General features: G+C 39.5%; 1 protein-coding gene and 1 pseudogene across 11 annotated transcripts in view; both read right to left on the reverse strand.

Annotated features, from left to right (window-relative positions):
- Window positions 1-21,452, reverse strand: part of LOC103352374 (coiled-coil domain-containing protein 7) — a 258,082-nt gene that overhangs the window by 101,223 nt on the left and 135,407 nt on the right. For all 11 annotated transcript variants that reach the window (XM_051833415.2, XM_051833414.2, XM_051833410.2 and 8 more), the window contains 2 exons: window positions 14,870-14,998; window positions 8,997-9,116 (listed from right to left, as the gene is read on the reverse strand). In XM_051833415.2, coding sequence (XP_051689375.2) covers window positions 8,997-9,116; window positions 14,870-14,998 — 249 coding nt within the window. The remainder of the gene's footprint in view (window positions 1-8,996; window positions 9,117-14,869; window positions 14,999-21,452) is intronic.
- Window positions 9,212-13,734, reverse strand: LOC127487544 (layilin pseudogene; annotated as a pseudogene).

Below are 21,452 nucleotides of genomic sequence, written 5' to 3' on the forward strand. Positions count from 1 at the left end.
GTTTGTAATTAAATCCTCACATGGATCCATAAAACGTAAAAATAAGACTATGATTAACTTGTTAAAATCTCTAATGCAAAAAGTAGGCAACATGTAAGAACAGATGGGCAACGTAAGCAGGGCAATGGAAATGTTAAGAACTAAGAATCAAAAAGAAATTCTTGATAAAAACACTATAATAGAAATAATACTGCATAGGATGGATTTATTCTTAAGCAGGACATGACCAAGAAACAATATGGGAGGTTCAGGATGAGACAATAGAAAGTTTCAATAGGAAAAACGAGTAACAGGAAAAAAAGAGATTTACCATGCCCAACTTGGGTGTCACTTTGCACACTCCCCTCACACTGGAGCACTGAACAGAGCTTCCAGGCCACACCCAGCACACGCCTCTGGGAATTCACTGAAAGAGTGGACACTCCATTAACCATAGAGGCACAGTCAAAGATAAAAGCCATTACAGGGGGAAAAACCAACCAGTGTCTCTACAAATGCCTAAAAATAAATGCAGCAATTCAAGAAACAAGAATAAGGCAATATAACATCCACCAAAGAATACAACATTTCAATACTAGAATGTGAATATGAAGAGATAGAAGAAATGCCAGAAACAAAATTCAAAAAATTGATTATAGGATCACTTAGAAGTAATCAGAAGCAAATCCACGAACTAAAAAAAAAATCCATACATGACATGAATGAAAATTCTTGAGATTGAGATTTCAAATTCATGAAATTGAGATTTTAAATAGAAATCCTAACAAAATGATAGAAATGAAGAATTTAATAAATCAAATGTGGTAGAAAGCATTAATAATAGACTTGGTAAGGAAGAAGAAAGAATATCTAAGTTAGAAGACAAATCTGAAAATTTTACAGTCAAGCCACATTTTAAAAAAAGAATAAGAAATTAGAAAACTCAGAAGCAGTGTTGGAGACTTATGAAATACTATCAAATAACCCAACATATGAGTCAGAGGAGTTCTTGAAGGTGTGGAAAGATGAATGGTTTAGAGGGCCTTTTCAGTGGAATAATTACAGAAAACTTCCCTAATTTGGAGAAAGAAAGGGATATCCAAATATAGAAAGTACATATAACTCCTAACAGATAAGACCACAAAAGATCTTCACCATGACACACTGTAGTCAAACTCTCCACAGTAAAACATAAATAAAAGATTCTAAAAATGTGTATGAGAGAAAAGCCCGATTACTTTCAGATGATCTCCAATTAGACTCACAGCTGACGTCTAACCAGAAACCCTACAAGCTAGGAGAGAATGGTGAGATATATTCCAAGTCTAAAGAGAAAAAAAAACCCTGTAAATCCAGAATACTATACCCTGAAAAGCTCTCATTTATAAATGAAGGTGAAACAGACCTTCCATAACAAACAGAAATTGAAAGAATGTCAGAACCCATCGAGCCCTACAAAAGATGTTTAAGAATGCGTTACACAAAGAAACACAGAAATATGATCATCACTATGGAAGAAAGTAAAGGAAGAAAACAGCCCAGTAAAAGTACAAAGCAGATCCAAAATTAAACAACAGGAATATTTATTGAAAAATGATAGGGCTATGTCATTACTTATCAATAGTCACCTTGATTGTAAATCACCTCAACTCTCCAGTTAAAGGAAACAGACTGCCTTTATGGGTTAATAAACAAAACCCATCTATTTGCTGCCTACAAGAAACACATCTCATCAACAAAGATATATGTAGATAGAAAGTAAAAGCTTGGAAAAATATTACATGATAACAAAAATGAATAAAGAACTGGTGTAGCCATCATAATATCAGACAAAATAGACTTTAATACAAAAACTGTTAAAAGAGACAAAGAAGGTCACTATGTAATGATTAAGGGATCAACTAAACAGGAAGATGTGACTATTATAAACGTATATGCACCTTTGGAGTTGGTCCTCTGCATATAAAGTTAAACTAAAAATGAACCTTAATGAAGAATGGGATGGGAAAGGAAGTAGGAGGTTGGATAGGAGTAGGGGTGGGAGGATGGATATGGGGGAAAGAACCACTATATTCCTAAAGTTGTTCCTATGAAATTTGTATTCATTAAATAAAAACTTTTTTAAAAAGTATATGCACCTACTTACAGGGCACCTGCCTATTTAAAAGAAATGTTAATGAACCTAAAGGGACACATAGACTCCAATACAATAGTAATGGGGGATTTCAATACCCTACTTTCAGCACTGGACAGATCAACCAGACAGAAAATCGGCAAGGAAACAACAGAGTTAATTGTCACTATAGAATAAATGGACCTAATGGATATTTACAGAAATTTTCATCCCATAGCTGCAGAATACACCTTCTCACGAGTACATGGAACTTTCTTTAGGATAGATCATATGCTAGGCCATAAAGCAAGTCTCAGTACATTCAAAAAAAATTGAAATAATACCATGCAGGTTCTCTGATTTCAATGGAGTGAAACTGGAAATCAGTAACTCAAGAATCTCTAGAACATATACAAGCACATGGAAACTGAACAACCTGCTCTAATGGAACAGAACAGAAATGCCAAAACATTTAGAGGGCCTAAACAACACCTGCATCTGCAACCAACTTATCTTTGACAAAGGAGCTAAAATCAATTCCTGGAGCAAGGACAGTCCCTTCAAGAAATGGTGGGCAAACTGGATCTCCACATGCAGAAGTATGAAGCAAGACCCCCTACCTTACACCTTACGCAAAAATCCATTCAAAATGAATTAAAGACCTAAATCTACAATCTTATACCATCAAATTATTAGAGAGTATTGGGGAAATCCTCCAAGACATTGGTAGAGGCAAAGATTTTTTTGGGAAAGACTTCAGAGGCACAGGGAATCAAAGCTAAAATTGACAAATGGGTTTAAATTGATAAGCTTCTACACGGCAAAATAAACACTCAGCAAATTAAAGAGTCAATCGACAGAATGGGAGAAATTTTTTGCAAACTATGTAATTGATAAAGGATTAATAATCAGAATATATAAAGAAATCATGAAACTCAGCAACAACAAGACACACAACCCAGTTAAGAGATGGGCCAAGGACTTAAACAGACATTTTTCAAAAGAGGAAATCCAAATGGCCAACAGACACATGAAAAAATGCTCAGGATCACTAGCCATCAGGGAAATGCAAATCAAAGCTACAATGAGGTTTCACCTCAACCCAATTAGAATGGCTTTCATACAGAAATCAACAAACAACAAATGCTGGAGAGGACATGGGGAAAATGTACTCTAATCCACTGTTGGTGAGAATGTAAACTGGTACAACCACTGTGGAAGACAGTATGGAGATATCTAAGAAATCTGCATATAGACCTACTATATGACCCAGCGATCCCACTCCTGGGTATTTATTCAAGGGAAATGAAATCAGCTTATGAGTTACCTGTACTCCCATGTTCATTGTAGTTCAATTCACAATAGCTAAGATATGGAATCAACCCAAATGTTCATCAACTGAAGACTGGATAAAGAAAATATAGGATATGTATATCATGGAATATTACATGGTAGTAAAAAATGAAATCCTGTCATTTGCAACAAAATGGATGAAACTGGAAAACATTACACTTAGTGAAATAAGCCAGTCCCAAAAGGACAAATACCATATATTCTCCCTGATCTGTGATAACTAACAGAGTGCCTAAAAGGTAACCTATAGAAGTGAAATTGACACTTTGAGATGCAATGACTTTGAAAAGCCCTGTCTTGATTTATTGAGATACATTTTTTCATACTATTTATTGAACTCTTTATTTAGTATACAGTTAATTGTAATGTGTATAAAGTTAATTGAAATAAGTCTTGGTAAAAAGTAAGAATGGGAATAGGAGAGGGAGGATCAAGAGGGGTGGAAGTATGGCTGGGGGGCTTGTATGGTGGGAAGAGTCACTATGTTCCCAAAGTTATATTCATGAAGTTTGTATTATTTAAATAAAAGATTTCTGGGGGAAAATAACAAAAATTAAATTAAAAAAAAATAGACAAATTTTCTTCCGCAGTTTTCATTCCAGCCTTTGTAGAGTTGAAGCAAGTTAGAACCTTGATCCGGAATTAGGCTTTGTCTAAATGGAACATTGTATTTGGTTTGATTTTCTAACAATACTACTAAAACTTTCCTCATATCATCAATATAAGACTATTTGGCTTTCTTAGCATGCATCTTTTCATAGGAATATTTATTTTAATTTTCTTTAAGAACTCCTTTACATTTGCAACTTGGCTAACTCGAACAACAGGCCTAGCTTTTACAATGTCTTTACCCTGGATTTATCATCCTCACTGAAACATGTAACTTTCACTTAAAGAACACCACAGTATTTTTAATTAGCCTAATTTCAATGTCTTTGTGTCTCAGGAAATAGAGGCCTTAGGATTGGGAAACGACGGGAGGCTGGTAAGTCAGTGGAGTCAGACACACATTTATGAGATTTGACATATGATACATGTGCAGTTCATGGTGTTCCAAATAATTAGAATGTTACTGTCAAAGATCACAGATCACTACACAGATGTAACAACAACGAACAGTTTGAAGTCCTGTGAGGATTACCAAAATGTGACAGATACAAAGCAAGCTCATGCCTTTGGGAAAACGGTGCCAACAGACTTGCTCAACACAGAGCTGCCACAAACTTTCAGTTCATTTAAAAACTATCTGCAAAAATACAATAAAGCAAAGTTCAATAAAATAATGTGTGCCCATATAGGTTTAAATACTTTTATGCACAGGTGAAATGAGTAACACCAATGATACAAGGGACTTGAGAGAGGAATCAGGGATATTTTATTATAAAGTATTTGTACTACTTGTGGTGATTTAGTGTGTTTTTAAAGCATACTTGTATTAGCTGCAAATATGGATTAAAAAACCTAGGGCAAAGTTGAAAAGTAAAATAAAGTATAATTGAGATACTACGTTAAGAGAAAAAATGGAATCATATAAAATGCCAATTAAAACCACTGGTAGAGAAAATAGTAGAAGACATTACTAGGAAAAGTAATGGTAATAAATAGAGAACAGCAAAAATATGTCAGATATTTTTTAATTAATTCAATCACCATTTGAAGGGGCCGGCACTGTGGCATAATGGATGAAGCCACTACCTACAGTGCCGGTATCCCATATGGGCGCCAGTTTGAGTCCCGGCTGCTCCACTTCTGATCCAGCTCTCTGCTATGGCCTGAAAAAGCAGTGGAGGATGGCCCAAGTTCTTGGGCCGCTGTGCCAGTGTGAGAGACCTGGAAGAGGCTCCTGGTTTTGTATTGGCACAGCTCTGGCTGTTGCGGCCAGTTGGGGAGTGAACCAGCAGATGGAACACCTCCCTCTCTCTCTCTCTGCCTCTCCTTCTCTCTGTGTAACTCTTTCACTTGATCTTAGCCAAAAGACCAAGAAGCAATATAACTGTGACATTCAAATAAATAAATAAATCTTTAAAAAAATAACCATTTGAAATGCCGATGGTCTAAAAACACAAAAGACTGGGGCAAGTATCTGACCTAATATTAAGACAACCACATTTCAAGTTGGAATCCCTGGTTCAGTTCTCAGATTTGGCTCGTGATCCAGCTTCCTGACATGCAGATACTGGAAGGCAGCCATAGTTGGATTGTGTTCCTGGCTTTTGGCTCCAGCCTTGGCCAAGTCCCCATCATTGTGGGCAACTAGGGAATGAAAGTGAGCTCTCCCTCTGTTTGTCTCTCTGCCACTCAAATAAATAAAAAGATTCCAAAGATTGTCACAGGAGATCAAAAAATATGACAAAACATATGGCAAACATGAGATTCATTTTAAATACAAAGATGTGATAAAAAATAAAAGGATGGAGAAGCATATACTATGCTAACACTAACAATAATCAGAAGAATGCTGGGGTAGCCATTTAATTTCAGATAAAGTAGGCTTCATATAAAATAAAATGAAAATGTGTAGAGATGTGATAAACGTGGTAATTCTATGAGAAGACATAATGATTCTTAACATGCACATGTCTAAAAGCAAAACATCAATATGCATGGAGTAAAAACCCTGACAGAACTGCAATAGATTAACCAATGTTATGGTCGGAAACTTAACAGCCCTCTATCAGAAATGGGTATATCCAGAAGAAAATCAGTAAATGCACAATTTTATCAATACTATCAAAAAACCATAATTGGTCAGAGCATGGGTCAAAAATCACAATTTACCAAATGTAAAGGAAAAGAAATCATGCCATATCTTCTTCAGACCAGAATGGACATAAACTTGGAATCATTAACAAAGAAAACCTGAATAATATACGTAAATCAGGCAACACACTTCTAAGTAAAATTGGATCAAACAAATCCTAACATAAATTTAAAAATATTTATAACCAGATGAAACTGAAACTGCAACGTATCAAATGTGTGGGATGTAGCAAAAACAGTTTTTAGAAGAAAATTTATAACAGAACATACACACACATATTAGAAAAGAAGAGCACTCAAAAGTCAGTAACTTAAGTTTCCAGCTTAGGTACCTATAGAAAGTGAGGCAAACTAAGTCCAAAGTAGTCAGAAGAAAACAAGCAAAAACACAAGAGGAAATTTATGAAATTAAAAATAAGAAATCAATGGGAAAAAACCCATAGAATGCATAACATCAATGCCAAGTCCTCATGTAACCAAACATGGTTTCTACATACCCCCTTTCTCCACATGTGCACATGATCACCCACTATCAATACCCTGCACCAAAGTGGAACATGTTTTACAACTGACGAATGTACACTGATCACCCAAAATCCCTAATTCACATTAGAGTTAATACCAACCCAAGCAAAGCTGGAGAAGATACATAATTTGAAACAAAACATACTTCAGCAAAAAAGAGATTATCAGAGACAGAGTAGACAAGAGGTGTGACGGTTAAGTCACTGCTTGGGATGCCTGTATCCCGTGCCTGGATTCACATCTTGGTTCTGACCCCCATCACAGCCTTGTGCTAGTGCACATCTTGGGAGAAATCAGGTGACAGCTCAACTAGTTGAGTCCCTTTCACCACATGTGAGACCTGACTGAGTTCCTGGCTCTTGGTCTTGATCTGGACTGGCCTTGGCTGTTGCCAGAGTGAACCATTGCATGGGGAGACTTCTACCTGTCTGATTTTCAAACAAGTAAATTTTAAAATAATTATTGGAGGTAAATACCTAATGATATAGGAGTCAACATCAAAGAAAACATAATGCTAATGAGTATACACATAACAAAGCAACAAAATACATGAGGCCAAACTAAAGGAACTGAAATGTAAATAGACAAATAAATTATATTTGCTGCCTTCAGTACCATTTATTAGTAACTTCCAGGTCAAAAGTCAGTGAGGGTTAGTTGAATTTAGCACCCAATCAGTTAAACTGAATGTAATTAAGATTGATAGATCACTTCATCCAACACCAGAATTCATGCTCTTCTGAAGCTTACATGGAATGTTCACTGAGATAGAGCACAGTCTGAGCTACAAAACACAGTTTAATAACTTAAATAGAAGCCATGGGGGCCAGCACTGTGATGTAGCAGGCAAAGCTGCTGCTTGCAGCTCTGACATCCCATATGGGTGCTGGTTCGAGTCCCAGTGTTCCATTTCCAATCCAGCTCCCTGCTGATGTGCTTGGGAAAGCAGCAGAAGATGGCCCAAGTAAGTCCTTGCGCCCCTGCACCCATGTGGGAGACTCAGACGAAACTCCTGGTTCCTGGCTTCAGCCTGGCCCAGCCCCAGCCATTGCAGCCATCCGGGGATTGAACCAGCAAATGGAGTGTCTGTCTGTCTGTCTGTCTCGGCCTCTCCTTCTTTGTAACACTTTCAGGTTAATAAATAAGTATTTAAAAAAACAGAAGTCATGCAAAGGACAGTCTCCAGCCACAACAGATTTCAACTATATTATTGTAATATCAAAACCGAAGACATTATGGGAAAGGACAACAGCAAACAAATCTCTCTCAGGTGCTTGTACATAATTAATTAATAAAGGAACTATGGTACATTCTTTGTTGTTCAGGAGCATTATGAAAAAAATTACCAAGACCATTTAGAAACAATTAACCTATGCTTACACTACTTACCAAAAACTGTGCAAGTACTTATCTCAAGAAAGCATACAGAGCGGGCTAACACCAGACAAAATAGATGTTAAAAGCATTTTGAAGAACATGAACATACCTTCATATTAGCATGTATAAATTTGTACACAATGCACATCACTGTTTCTAAATATACAAACCAATATGGCGGACCTACTAAGAGACAGAAATCCACATTCACACGGAGAGAATTTAAAATGCATCTCTCAGTAACACACTATCGACAGAAAATACTTTGATGAGAAAAAGAACTAAGCAGCACAATAAAAATGTCATGTAATAGCTGTATTGGTTGATTACACATTCATGAACCTAAGAACAATGGTCTTCAGATTACTTTGCTTTTTATTTGTTGACTTCTTTATTTAGTGGAGCCAATAAACCTTTAACTATATTTAAGTTTAAAGTGTTATCTCTGGAGTCAGCAAATTGTGGCACAGTGGGTTAAGGTGCCGCCTGCAACGCAGCATCCATATGTGCTATGTATGAGCACCTGTCTAAGCCCCCAGCTGCTCCACTTTTAATCCATCTCTCTGCTAATGCACCTGGGAAAGCAGTAGAAGACAGCCCAAGTGCTTGGGCCCCTGCTGCCCATGTGGAAGATCCAGATATGGTTCGTAGCTTCTGGCTTCAGCCTGGGCACAACCTGGATGTTGCAGCCATTTGGGGAGTGAACCAGCAAATGGAAGATGCACGCTCTCTGGCCCTCACCCTCTCCTTCTCACTCTTTCTGTAACTTTGCCTTTCAGACAAACAAATCTTTTACAAGTATGTTATCTCAAAAAAGAATAAAATATTTCAAAAAACAAAAAGAAGAATCAGAAAAAAAATCCATGACGATGAAAATGATCATACTTACTACTCAGTGCTTTATCCATTTTGAAAGCTGGAAGTTTTTTAGCTTGAGAACGGCTTTTTGATGTTGCAGCTTTATCTTCAGGTATAATATTTCCATGCAATTTCTCTTCCACATTTTGAGCTAGAAGAAAGATGTTTTTATTTATCAAATAAACAAATTATTGGAAAAATTTTTTAATTTAAATAGATGTCAATCATCTGGCAAAACTTCTCTCACATTCTGAACCAATAAAATAAAATACAATATTGTTGAGACAGTGAATAAAATTGAGAATTGTAAGTATAGAAATATAAGAGTACTTTTCAAGAAAATAGTTTAGGAATTTGCATTTTATAATAAAGTTTAATACTTTTGTAACAGATATGGATAAAAAAGAAATGATAAAACACCAAAATAAAATTTAAAAGGGAATTAAAAAACAGACCATGCAATAAAGACAGCAAAAAATAGCATAATAACCCCACATCAATTGAAAATGTAATAAATGCTACATATATGTGAAGCACTCAGATTTGTCACATTGTACTCAAAATAACCAACCATAATACATTTTATTTTAAAGATAGACAGCATAAACATAATAAAAGGTTGAAAGTAAAATGCTAGAAAAGCTTAGCAATGCAAATAGACTGACAAAATAGACTAAAAGCAAAAAGAATATCACCTAGTCCATCATGAAAAGAGTTTCAGTGCACTAAGAACATAACCATTTAAAATCTGTATGGATGTAATAAAACCCTCTAGAAATAAAAAAGTACAAAACTACAGAGACTATTAGAAAAATGAGCAATCACAGAACTTAAGATACCATTCTCACAAATTATAGAATAAACAGAGAATGTCAATGAAGTTAAGAACACATGAACACGGGGTGATGTTGTGGCATAGCTGGGGGTGTGCCACCTCCAGTGCCAGCATCCTGTATGGGCACTGGTTCATGTCCGGCTGCTCCACTTTCAGTCCAGCGCTCTGATAATGGCCTAAGAAAAGTAGCAGATGATGGCCCAAGTGTTTGGATCCTTGCCACCCAAGTGGGAGACCCGGATGAAGCTCCTAGTTCCTGGCTTAAGCCTGGCCCAGTGCTGGTCACTGAAGCCACCTGGGGAGTGAACCAGTAGATAGAAGATCTCAGTCTCTCACCCTCTCTTTGTAACTCTGACTTTCAAAACACACAAATGAATCTTTTTAAAGGGAGAACATATAAACAATATAATCAGCTTGAACTAATGGAGAATGTGTGTGTTTTGCATGTGTATGCACATGTGCATTCTGTGATAATTGAAAAATTACTTATGCTTTATAGGATAAACATTTACAAACTAAGGAGGATTTTTTTTTTTTAAATTATTCTTTGAAAAAAACCAGATATGAGAATCACTGATGTGCAGGCCAGTCTGGGGCTACCATACACAGGCTTTAAAAAGATGCTGTAGTTTCCGTCTGGTATTAAGTGTGTGCTGAGATCAGGGCAAGGAAAACACATCTTTGAGACGGGATTTCCATGTTGCACAGTCACACACTTATCCTTGCCAGTGAAGGCACAGCTCCTTCAATCAGTTATGAATGACCAGCTGAGTGAGGCGAGAGGCTGGGATAAAGGATTCAGCCCAAACTCAGGCTAACAGGGATCACATACAGATCTGAGCATTTTCATAGACCTTCTGAATATTTTTTTACAGAAAATAAGAGAATTTTGTTTATTATTTCTTTCTCATTCTTGAAAGTTCTTTTTTTTCCCCATACACCCCAATACCCACATATGTCACTTGCCACCCATCCAGTCTCCTTGTTCCTAATGTCATTAGCCACAAATCCACTCTCCACGCTCACCAGTCATGAACCTGCTTTCTGATGGGTGCACAGCCACACGACACATCATCAGGAGTGGCTTCTCCAGAACACATCCGGAATAAAATATTCTTCAGGTCTGGCCAGGTCTCAGCTAAGTCAGCTTCACTTTGCTTTCTGATGATGCTGTAGACCTCTGGGTCTGGGCTGTTCTCCCGGTGAGGAGCGGGCCACAGGGTGCTAGGTTCTGGCTGCTTCCGTTTTCTCCTACAGATGCAAACCAAACATGCAACCGTGGGGACCACAAGGAGAAGAAGGGGAACGCTGGAGATTAGGTCACAGGCAAGACTCAAGGCAACTTCTTCACTTTCTTTCAATGTTTCTTTGGCATCTTTGCGTGCTTCTTCTGGAAATAAGGGCGTAGCTGGCTCTGTTGCTGCACCTCTTGGCCTTGTAGAAGGAGCTGTTGGTTTCTCTGAATTTCGGTGTGCTGCCTTCAGTCTAAAACACAGGTCTTGGCAGGCCATGCTGTTTGTTTCTCTTCATGCCTCCTGAGCCCAATCCAGAAACCACCATCAGATGCCAAGAGGTTTTCCATGACTTTGTCCATCAGTCCCTTTATCTCGACTCGACGCTGACGAGCTGGCCCCATTCCTCCTGCCCTGCAGGCTTCTTCAGCTTCCTCCAAGTGCGGTTTTCCGGAAGCGTCACGGCAGGAAATGATGATAACTCACTTCTGTGTCCCTCCCTGGCAGACCAGCTGTCCGCTCAGGAGGTGCCGGGGGCGCCTGCGGACCGGCCAGCAGCAAGCAGCGCAGCCTGCAATGCCGCCCCAGGCCGCATGGCACGGTTGGGGTGCGGGTTGGGGTGCGCCCTCCAACAGGCGCTACGACTGCGCAGCGGCAGGACGCGGGCACCGTGCGCAGCTGGAGCAGCATCTCCCGAGGACCCACCGGGGCAGGCGGGGAGAACGGCAGAGTCCGGTGGGCGCCCCTTTGCCCCCTGAGACATCACTAAGGAGACGGCAGCCCCGCCTGCTGGCCTGCCCCCACCGGCCTCCTCCAGAGCTTGGGGCCAGACGAAGAGGAATTTTTTAAAGATTTATTTTTATTTATTAGAAAGAGACGGGGTTTTTAAGGTTAAACCTTTATCTTCTGGTTAAAGTTTTCTGATACTTCAACCACTTTCTCAGTTATAAAAAGAGAGGCAAAATAAATAAATAAATAAATGGATCAGTTTTATTCTAAAGCCTCTAGATTATTTTTTTAGAAGATTTATATATTTATTTGAAAGTCAGAGTTACACAGAGAGGGGAGAGGTAGAGAGAGGTCTTCCATCCAATGGTTCACTCCCCAATTGGCACAAAGGCCGGAGCTGCGCCAACCCGAAGCCAGGAGCCAGGAACTTCTTTTGAGTCTCCCACACAGGTGCAGGGGCCCAGGGACTTGGGCCATCTTCTACTGCTTTCCCAGGGCAAAGAAGAGAGCTGCATGGGAAGTGGAGCGGCCAGCTCTTGAACCGGCGCCCACATGGGATGCTGGGGCTTCAGGCCGGGGTGTTAACCCACTGCCCCACAGAGCCAGCCCCAAAGCCTCTAGATTACTAGTGTATTCCAACAACCAGCCCAAGTTTTCTTTCACTTTTATAACATTTTAAGTAGATCAGTATACTGTGAATAAATGCCAGAAAAACTCCTAATGCACTTTCAAAATAATCCATAAGGAGAAGTGTAAAAATAATCTGAGTCCTTCCAGTGAAAGTATGTAGAGGCATCTTATAATATCATACATGTATTTAGAAAATGGAAATTATACTTATTCTACTAAGAGTATTTACATTAAAAACTTTTCATAATACATGTAGTTAATTACATTGATTAAAAATAATAATTCCAAAATAAGGAAAGAAAGAAAATATAAAAACATCTGGGGCAGTTGGGGAAAAAAGTAAATTCCCCCAAAACATTTGAAACCAAATAGGTTAATGAGTACAATAATTGTGAATGGGTTACATATTCTAGGAATGGCCCAAGACAGCCACCACTCTGGATTTATAAACAACTTAACTGTCAGTTATTTCCAAGAGACAGCACCAAATTATAAGAGTACAGAAATGTTTAAAGTATGTGAAAAAGACATGCCATGAAAAATGAACCACCATAATTCTACAGTAGTTAAGTCAGACTTGTATGGACCTAGTAAAATAGATAGTATAAACAACATGAGGGAATTGATAATTTCACAATCATATTAGGGCAATTCAATATAATTATCTCAGCAATTGATAGAACAAACAAATTTCAAGGAAATCAAGAAGTAAAAAATTCAAACGACATAATAAAAATCTACTCAATGGATGTCTATATAGTTATATAGTAAGACTTAGGTCTACAAAGATATGCTTAAAATATTATCAGTGTAATTAGAACAATAATCATGTTCATAACTGAATCTTTTCTTCCTAACAGCTCCAGTCCTGGGAAAAAGATTTTCATCAGAAACCTCTACACTTTCTTGTTACACAAGAATGCTGTTAAGATTTATCCAAGAGAACCTTATCTGTAGTGGAACCTTCTAGATTTACAATGTATGTTAATTACCCAATAATATTTGTTTTATGTTTTAGTGATATAAGCAAATCACTGTCTACTTGAAAAATAAAGATCATGGGGCTAGCACTGTAGCACAACAGGTTAAGCTGCTGGTGGCGATGCTGGCACCTGTATCAGGGTGCTGGTTAGAGTCCCAGAAGCTCTGCTTCCAATCCATGTTCCTGCTAATGTGCCAGGGAAGGCAGCAGATAATGGCAGAGATTCCTGGGGGCCCTAACACCCATGGGGTGGACCAGGATAGAGTTCTTGGCTCTTGGTTTAGCCCAGGCCATTATGCACACACACAAGCGCACAGACACACACAGAGAAAGAGAGAGACTGAGAGAGAGAGAGATCTTCCACTCACTGCTTCATTCACCCAGTGGCCACATTGGCTCAGACTAATCCACGCTGAACCCAGAAGTCAGGAACTCCTCCTGGTCTCCCACATGGGTTGCAGGGGCTCGAGTACCTGGGCCATCCTCTGCTGCTCTCCCAGGGCAGTTAGGGAGCTGGTCTGGGAACGGAGCAGCCAGGACCTGAATCAGTGCTCTGATATGGGATTATGGCATCGTAAGCGGCAGTTTAACCTGCTGTGCTACGATGCTAGCCCCAGTAAATAAATTGTTCTAAAATCAGAAATGTAAACATCCTGTGAATTCACTTTCACTTATGCACAAAAGCACTTATTACTTTGTAATACATACAGAATATAAGCATTTTTAATTTATAACTATGATAAATTATTTTATTACAAATACCATAAATAGTTATATGTTTAAAATTACTCTACTTTTCTTATTGAGTTTGCTCTTAAAATTTACACTTGATCTTTAGCCAAAAGGCTGAGAAGTGATTGTTCTTAAAACTTAAAACTCAGCTCCTGCAGATTTATTTTTGAAAGAACTCATCTTGCTTCTTTATTTCTAAGAACAAAGTAAATATTTGGAGCACAGTAAATAAACTTGTAATTCTCAAACAGAGAGGAAAACAAGACACATAAATCATCAATAAAGATCCAGAACTGTGTTGGGAATAATTACCAAAAGAAGTATATACTTGAGGGCTGGCACTGTGGCGCAGCGGGTTAACACCCTGGCCTGAAGTACCAGCATCCCATATGGGTGCCGGTTCGAGACCCGGCTGCTCCACTTCTAATCCATCTCTCTGCTATGGTCTGGGAAAGCAGTGGAAGATGGTCCAAGTCCTTGGGCCCCTGCACCCACATGGGAGACCCGGAGGAAGTTCCTGGCTCCTGGCTTCGAATTGGTGCAGCTGTGGCCACTGCAGCCAACTGGGGAGTGAACCATCAGATGGAAGACCTCTCTTTCTCTCTCTCCCTGACTCTCCTCTCTCTCTGTGTAACTCTGTAACTCTGATTTTCAAATCAATAAATAAATCTTTAAAAAGAAAGAAGTATATAGTTGGAGACATATTCAGAAAACAGTTTTCTTGAATTTAATTAAAAAGGTTTAAAAGATAGCCAGTTACTTACTTTTGAGACTCTCCTTTTTAATAGCTTCAGGTTGCTTAGTTTGAGAGTCACTTCTTGATAATGAAGCAATCTCCTCAGGCAATAGGTTTTCAAGTAAGATACCCTTTTCCTGGGCTTCAAGAGGAAGTGCTAAATAGAAGAAGGAAAAAAAAAAAAAACAGATGTGCAATGCAACTTCTGGGCATGCCCAGTAATCCTCAAATTTCACCCAAGGAGGTGAAATGAGAAATCATTTGGTCAGTTTTTGTGAAGTGTGTATGAAGGTAGTGCTGTTACTTTGGAAAATACTGACCATGCAAAAACAAACAAACAAACAAACAAACAAACAAACAAACCCTATCAATAACTTTGCTTCTATTCTCCAGTTAGCAGTGTTTAGTCCTTACACTTCAGGTCAAAGTGTAAATTATACATAAAATGTATATTTAAATGCTTATTGAATCAAAAGAAAATGTCTTCTGCTGAGTTTAGTTTAAAAGAATTTAAAGGGGTGTGTGTGTGTGTGTGTGTGTTGTGTGAGATTCTATACAGATGGCTGTATAGAGAAGTTTTGTTTGCCTCCACCAAAATACTCCAAAACAGCCACATCTACAGGTGAGTGCTTGAGGAAGAACACCAGAAGCAGTCTGAAGCAGGAACACAGTGGGACACGGACAGACAACATAGCAGCTTGGAGAGAGGAGAAAGAGGAACAAGGCCAATCCAGGCTGCATACGAAGCCCCACCCCCAGCAGTGTGTCATTTTAGAGATTCTGAACCAGGCAGTCTGCTGACACAGCACCAAGTTACAGAAGATGGACCTTCCTCCCTCAACCTCCCATTAAGATAGGGATGAAATCTTTGGGAGGGGCAATTATATGGATGAGTAGGGTGCATTAGAGCAAAGAGCTCTTGACTGAGAGCCCCAGCTGAGTCAGTTTTGCAGCTTCAGCCAATCCACCGTGGGACAGCACCAGCCAACCTGCACAGCAGCATAACATGCTGTGGGACAATTATGGTGGTGCACCGCAGGACAGCTCTGGATGGCTCTTGCAGCAGCCATGACTATCCCCTGCGTGACAGCCTGTTCTGTACCACCCAACACATCCTTTCTCTGCACCACCTGAACCTTTTTTGGTGCATTATCCAAACCTGTCTTGTGTCTACCACCAACATCCTCTTGTAATGTAGGTGAAATCATGTCATTATCAGAAAATTACCATGGCCATCACTCTCATTCTCATCACACACTTGATGCTATGACATTTCTCATGTTTCCCAAAATGGGCACAGATATGAGTGGCACCCAAGACATACCCAAAATTCTTCCCATTATGTAGAATCAATTAAAACCCACCTCAAATGCCATCCTTATGCATTCTGAGAATATAAAAGGGTGGCCTGAACTTTGTTGAGGGGATATTTTTGTATTTTGGCTTTTTTGTTCATTCTCTTTCTAAGTTCATCTGTACTTTTTCTGTGCTATGAATCTTGCTTCCCTGCAAACCTTTAAGCCTCCACTTTCAATTCGTTCATACACAGAGGGAAGAATCTGAAGTAAACCTGGCTGGGGCTCTGTTCCCCACAACAATAGGACATTTGCAAGAGTTTCAGGGTCCTCGGAGGTTCTAGCCATGAGTAAGTCTCATAAGGTGCTGGTGGATGCCATGGAGCTCCCTTGCAGAGTTCTAATGGACTCTTTACAGACCACTCTCAGTTCTCAGGAGAACCACCGGGCCTTCCCCAAGTCCCTCACATCCTAGCTGAACTTCCAATATCTGTCAAATTACAGAAATGACCTGACAGGGGCTCTAATAGCCCTTTCCTCGCACAATGAGGAAGTGAGAACAAGATCAGATTGTTGATCAGTCTCAAATTTCTAGGTTCACTTGGTTTAGTACTGCCAAACCTATTGATAAGCTCACGTCAGCCCACAACACAATCTAGATCTTAATGAATCAACTCTTAGGCATGGAATACTGGCTGCTGCCCAGATAGCAGACAAATGGCAACTGTGTGCCCTCTGAAGGATGATCCAGTCACTGGCCTTATGGAGGAGATCCATGGGACTGGCTGCCAAACAAAGAGGTCTCAAAGGAGCTCCACCAAGGATGCAGGGCCAGTGTGACCCAGCAGAGCACCAATGGCATCTCAGGTCCACACGTAGATGATCACTAGCGACTATAAGGGCTACTCCTTCCAGCTTTCCCAGGGACTGTTGAAACTGCCATAGGCTGACTCTGTTATGAAGGCAGTCACTTCATTAAACTCAGTGGCACCTTGTGAAGTGTATCATACCGATCATTCCCATTTTAACCCAGATTTCTAATTTTCACAAGCAAATGAAAAAGGGTGAAGCCAAGATTCCTAAAACAAACAGGGAAACCTAGAACAAATGGATAGATTCCTGCATAAATACAACCTACTTAAATTGAGCCATGAAAACACAGAAAACCTAAACAGACCCATAACCAATAGCTAAGACCTGGAATCAACCTAAATGCCCATCAACAGTAGACTAGATAAAGAAATTATGGGATATGTACTCTATAGAATACTATACAGCAGTCAAAACCAATAAAATCCAGTCATTTGCAACAAAATGGAGGAATCTGGAAAACATCATGCTGAGTGAATTAAGCCAGTCCCAAAGGGAAAAATATCATATGTTCTCCCTGATCAGTGACAACTAACCGAGCACCAAAAAGGAAACCTGTTGAAGTGAAATGAACACTATGAGAAATGGTGACTTGATCAGCCCTTGCCCTGATTGTTGATGAACAACTTAATACTTTATCCCTTTTAGTATTTTTTGTTTGTTCTACTTAATACTATTGGTTAAATTCTGTAATTAATACACAGTTATTCTTAAGTGTTGAAACTTAAAAGTGATCTCTGTTAAATATAAGAGTGGGAATAAGAGAGGGAAGAGATGTACAATTTGGGACATGCTCAAGCTGACTTGCCCCAAATGGTAGAGTTAGAAACATACCAAGGGATTCCAATTCAATCCCATCAAGGTGGCATGTACCAATGCCCTCTCACTAGTCCAAGTGATCAATTTCTGGTCACAATTGATCATAATGATAGGACTAAGAGTCAAAGGGATCACAAAATAAGACTAGTATCTGATAATACTAACTGATAGAATAAAAAAGGGAGAGAACGATCCAAGATGGGAAGCGGGATACACAGCAGACTGATAGAATGGCAGATGTCCTAAATAGCACTCCGGCCTCAGAATCAGCCCTTAAGGCATTCAGATCTGGCTGAAAAGCCCATAAGAGTATTTCAGGCATGGGCTGGTGCCGCGGCTCACTAGGCTAATCCTCCGCCTTGTGGCGCTGGCACACCGGGTTCTAGTCCCGGTCGGGGCACCGGATTCTGTCCCGGTTGCCCCTCTTCCAGGCCAGCTCTCTGCTGTGGCCAGGGAGTGCAGTGGAGGATGGCCCAAGTGCTTGGGCCCTGCACCCCATGGGAGACCAGGATAAGTACCTGGCTCCTGGCTTTGGATTAGCGCGGTGCCGGCCACAGTGCGCCAGCTGTGGCGTCCATTGGAGGGTGAACCAACGGCAAAGGAAGACCTTTCTCTCTGTCTCTCTCTCTCACTGTCCACTCTGCCTGTCAAAAAAATAAAAATAAATAAATAAATAAATAAAAAGAGTATTTCAGGCATGGAAAGTCAAGACACTCTGGCAAAAAAAGAAAAAATTACCTAAATGAAAGATCTCCGCGCGTGAGATCCCAGTGGAAAGAACAGGTCATCAAAGAAGGAGGTACCTTTCTCTGAAGGGAGGAGAGAACTTTCACTTTGACTATTACCTTGTCTAAATATGATCAGAGTCGGCGAACTCCAAAGGCTTCCATAGCCTTGGAAACTCATGACCGGAGCATAGGGAGACTACTGATGCCATAGACAGGAGTGTCAATTGGTAAAGTCAACAACAGGAGTCACTGTGCACTTACTCCTCATGTAGGATCTCTGTCCTTAATGTGCTGTACATTGTGATTTAATGCTATAACTAGTACTCAAACAGTATGTTACACTTTGTGTTTCTGTGTGGGTGCAAACTGTTGAAATCTTTACTTAATATATACTAAACTGATCGTCTATATATAAAGAGAATTGAAAATGAATTTTGATGCAAATGGAAGGGGAGAGGGAGCGGGAGAGGGGAGGGTTGAGGGTGGGGGGAAAGCCATTGTAATCCATAAGCTATACTTTGTAAATTTATATTCATTAAATAAAAGTTTAAAAAATAAAATAATATAAACTGGTCCAGCCACTGTGTGAGACAGTATGGAGATACCTCTGAAATCCGAATATAGACCTACCATATGACCCAGCCATCTTCATCCTGGGAATTTTTCTAAACCAAAAGAAATCAGTATATTAAAGTATTAATTATATTGAAGTATTATCTGTACCCCTATGTTCATTGCAGCTCAATTCATATTAGCTAAGATATGGGATCAACCCAGATGTTCATCAACTGTTGACTAGAAAAAAAAATTATGGTACATGTACACCATGGAGTACTATTCAGTTGTAAAAATACATGAAATCCTATCTTTTGCAACAAGAGGGTTGTAACTGGAAACCATTATTCTTAGTGAAACAAGCCAGTCCCCAAAAGACAGACAGATATATTTTCCTTGATTAGAATTAATGGAGTACCTGAAATGTAATGTTTTGGAGTGAAATTGACATTTTGAGAATCTATGATTGTTTATAGCCCTTGTTTCTTACACTGAGGAACAGTGTTTTGATTTCTTTCTCTTCATACTATTTGTTGAACTCTTTTACTCAGGGTAGGGTTAACTATACTATCATTAAATATGCTGAAAATAGATCATTGTAATAATTAAGAGTAGGTATCCAAGAGAGAGGGGCAGGAAAGTTTGGAGCGTGGGCAAGAGGGAGGGTGGTGGGGGGGAGTGAAATGGCACTATGTTCCTAAATCTGTATATGAAATATATGAAATTTGTATAACTTAAATGCTTTTTTTTTAAAAAAAGGAAAACAGGTCTGTATGAAATCTCTAGATTTCAAATTTAACAGTTGGTAGCAACATTTTCTCATTTTGAAAAGCTGTAGGTAAACTCATAATGCTACATCTGATATGGAAATTGGTAGAACATTTTAATGTGTTTGAAGATATGACATTACTTCATATATCTTCATAGGCATCAAATATATTTTATATTAGCCTATAACTTTCTTAGATTACTTATAATTTAGGCTAATGCACAGTCATAGAACAACACATGAGAATACAAATGCAGTTATTCATTACAGCATTATTTGTAACTGCAAAATAGTAAAATCTAATAAAATTTTTTCTATTGAGAAGATGATATGTGCATAGAACAAAGGTCATATCAATTAGGATATATTGTGATGTGCATACCTGAAAGTGCATGTATAAATAGATGTTGCATATATGGTATATAATATGTACAAATAATTGCCCACAGAGGAGACTTTGCCCTCCTGTCTGTGCTAATACAGGGTACCCAGACAACTTCCTATGGTCTGCTTGGCAATTGCTCCTACTCATATGATTAATACAATTAATACAAATGCTGTTTCTTTTCTATCTCCTAGTGAATTCTGAGATAAATGAGTCAGAGAGTCCTGCCAAGTTGTGCTCACACCTCTCAGTACATGTGCCTCTGTTGCCTGTGAGGAATGGAAGCCCTAGATCCAAGTTAAAGTTCGAAGTGGACATGCAGGAGAATTTCATTTCTGGGGACTTTTAGATGATAGTCCAAGTCACTGTGATCCCCCAAATCCCTGAAATGTGAGTGAGGAGGGACGCTTAAAGTCCCCAGGCTTTTATTTTAGGCCACTACCAAGACCTCCCACCGACCCAGCCCTCAGTGGGTTCCTTCCAGATGCTGTGACCTACACTGTCAGGGCTCTGCTGCTGAATGCACCATCACTACAGATGCATCCTTTGTGTACCCCCAACTTCAGCCACGCCTAGCCCAAGTGAACTGCATTTTGGACATCTCTGGTGAAGCATATAGAAGACTGAAACCTGACTACCAGCAACCTTTGGTTTTCACACAAAAACATCATCAACTATCTCAGTGAAAATAATAAACAGCTGCCTCTTTGTTGGAAATAAGAAAGCTGAAGGTCACCAACTGGCCTGGGATGTCTGGAGACTCAATAGATCACTGGTGGCTCAGCAAGGCAGTGCTGCCTTTAGCACTGGTGTTACTTGACATTGAGGTGTTCACAGTGGCCACTACCCAAGCTGAGAGAAGTTGGTAGAAAGTAGCTGGAGTTGCAAGTGCCCTTTCTAGCATCATGATTCATACCTGTGGTCAGGCCCAGCTTGCTCATGTAGGACAGGTTGCAATGCACCTGGAGTGTCATCCCACAAGACTGTGACTTGAGCAACGTACATTGCCTTTGATGAAGCCCTAGTCACCTTCTGTATGAATCACAACCTCCCTTGGACTGACAAAACCACTGCCAAGCAAGGCCATGTGCTGAGGACCCACAAGTGGTAACACAGCTGGGCCATTGTTGCAGATGGAACATGAAGATCTACAGCCATGAGAAATCCTGGGACAAACTACAGAGGAACAA

This window comes from Oryctolagus cuniculus, chromosome 13 (assembly GCF_964237555.1).
Source record: "Oryctolagus cuniculus chromosome 13, mOryCun1.1, whole genome shotgun sequence".
Taxonomy (NCBI): Eukaryota; Metazoa; Chordata; class Mammalia; order Lagomorpha; family Leporidae; genus Oryctolagus; species Oryctolagus cuniculus.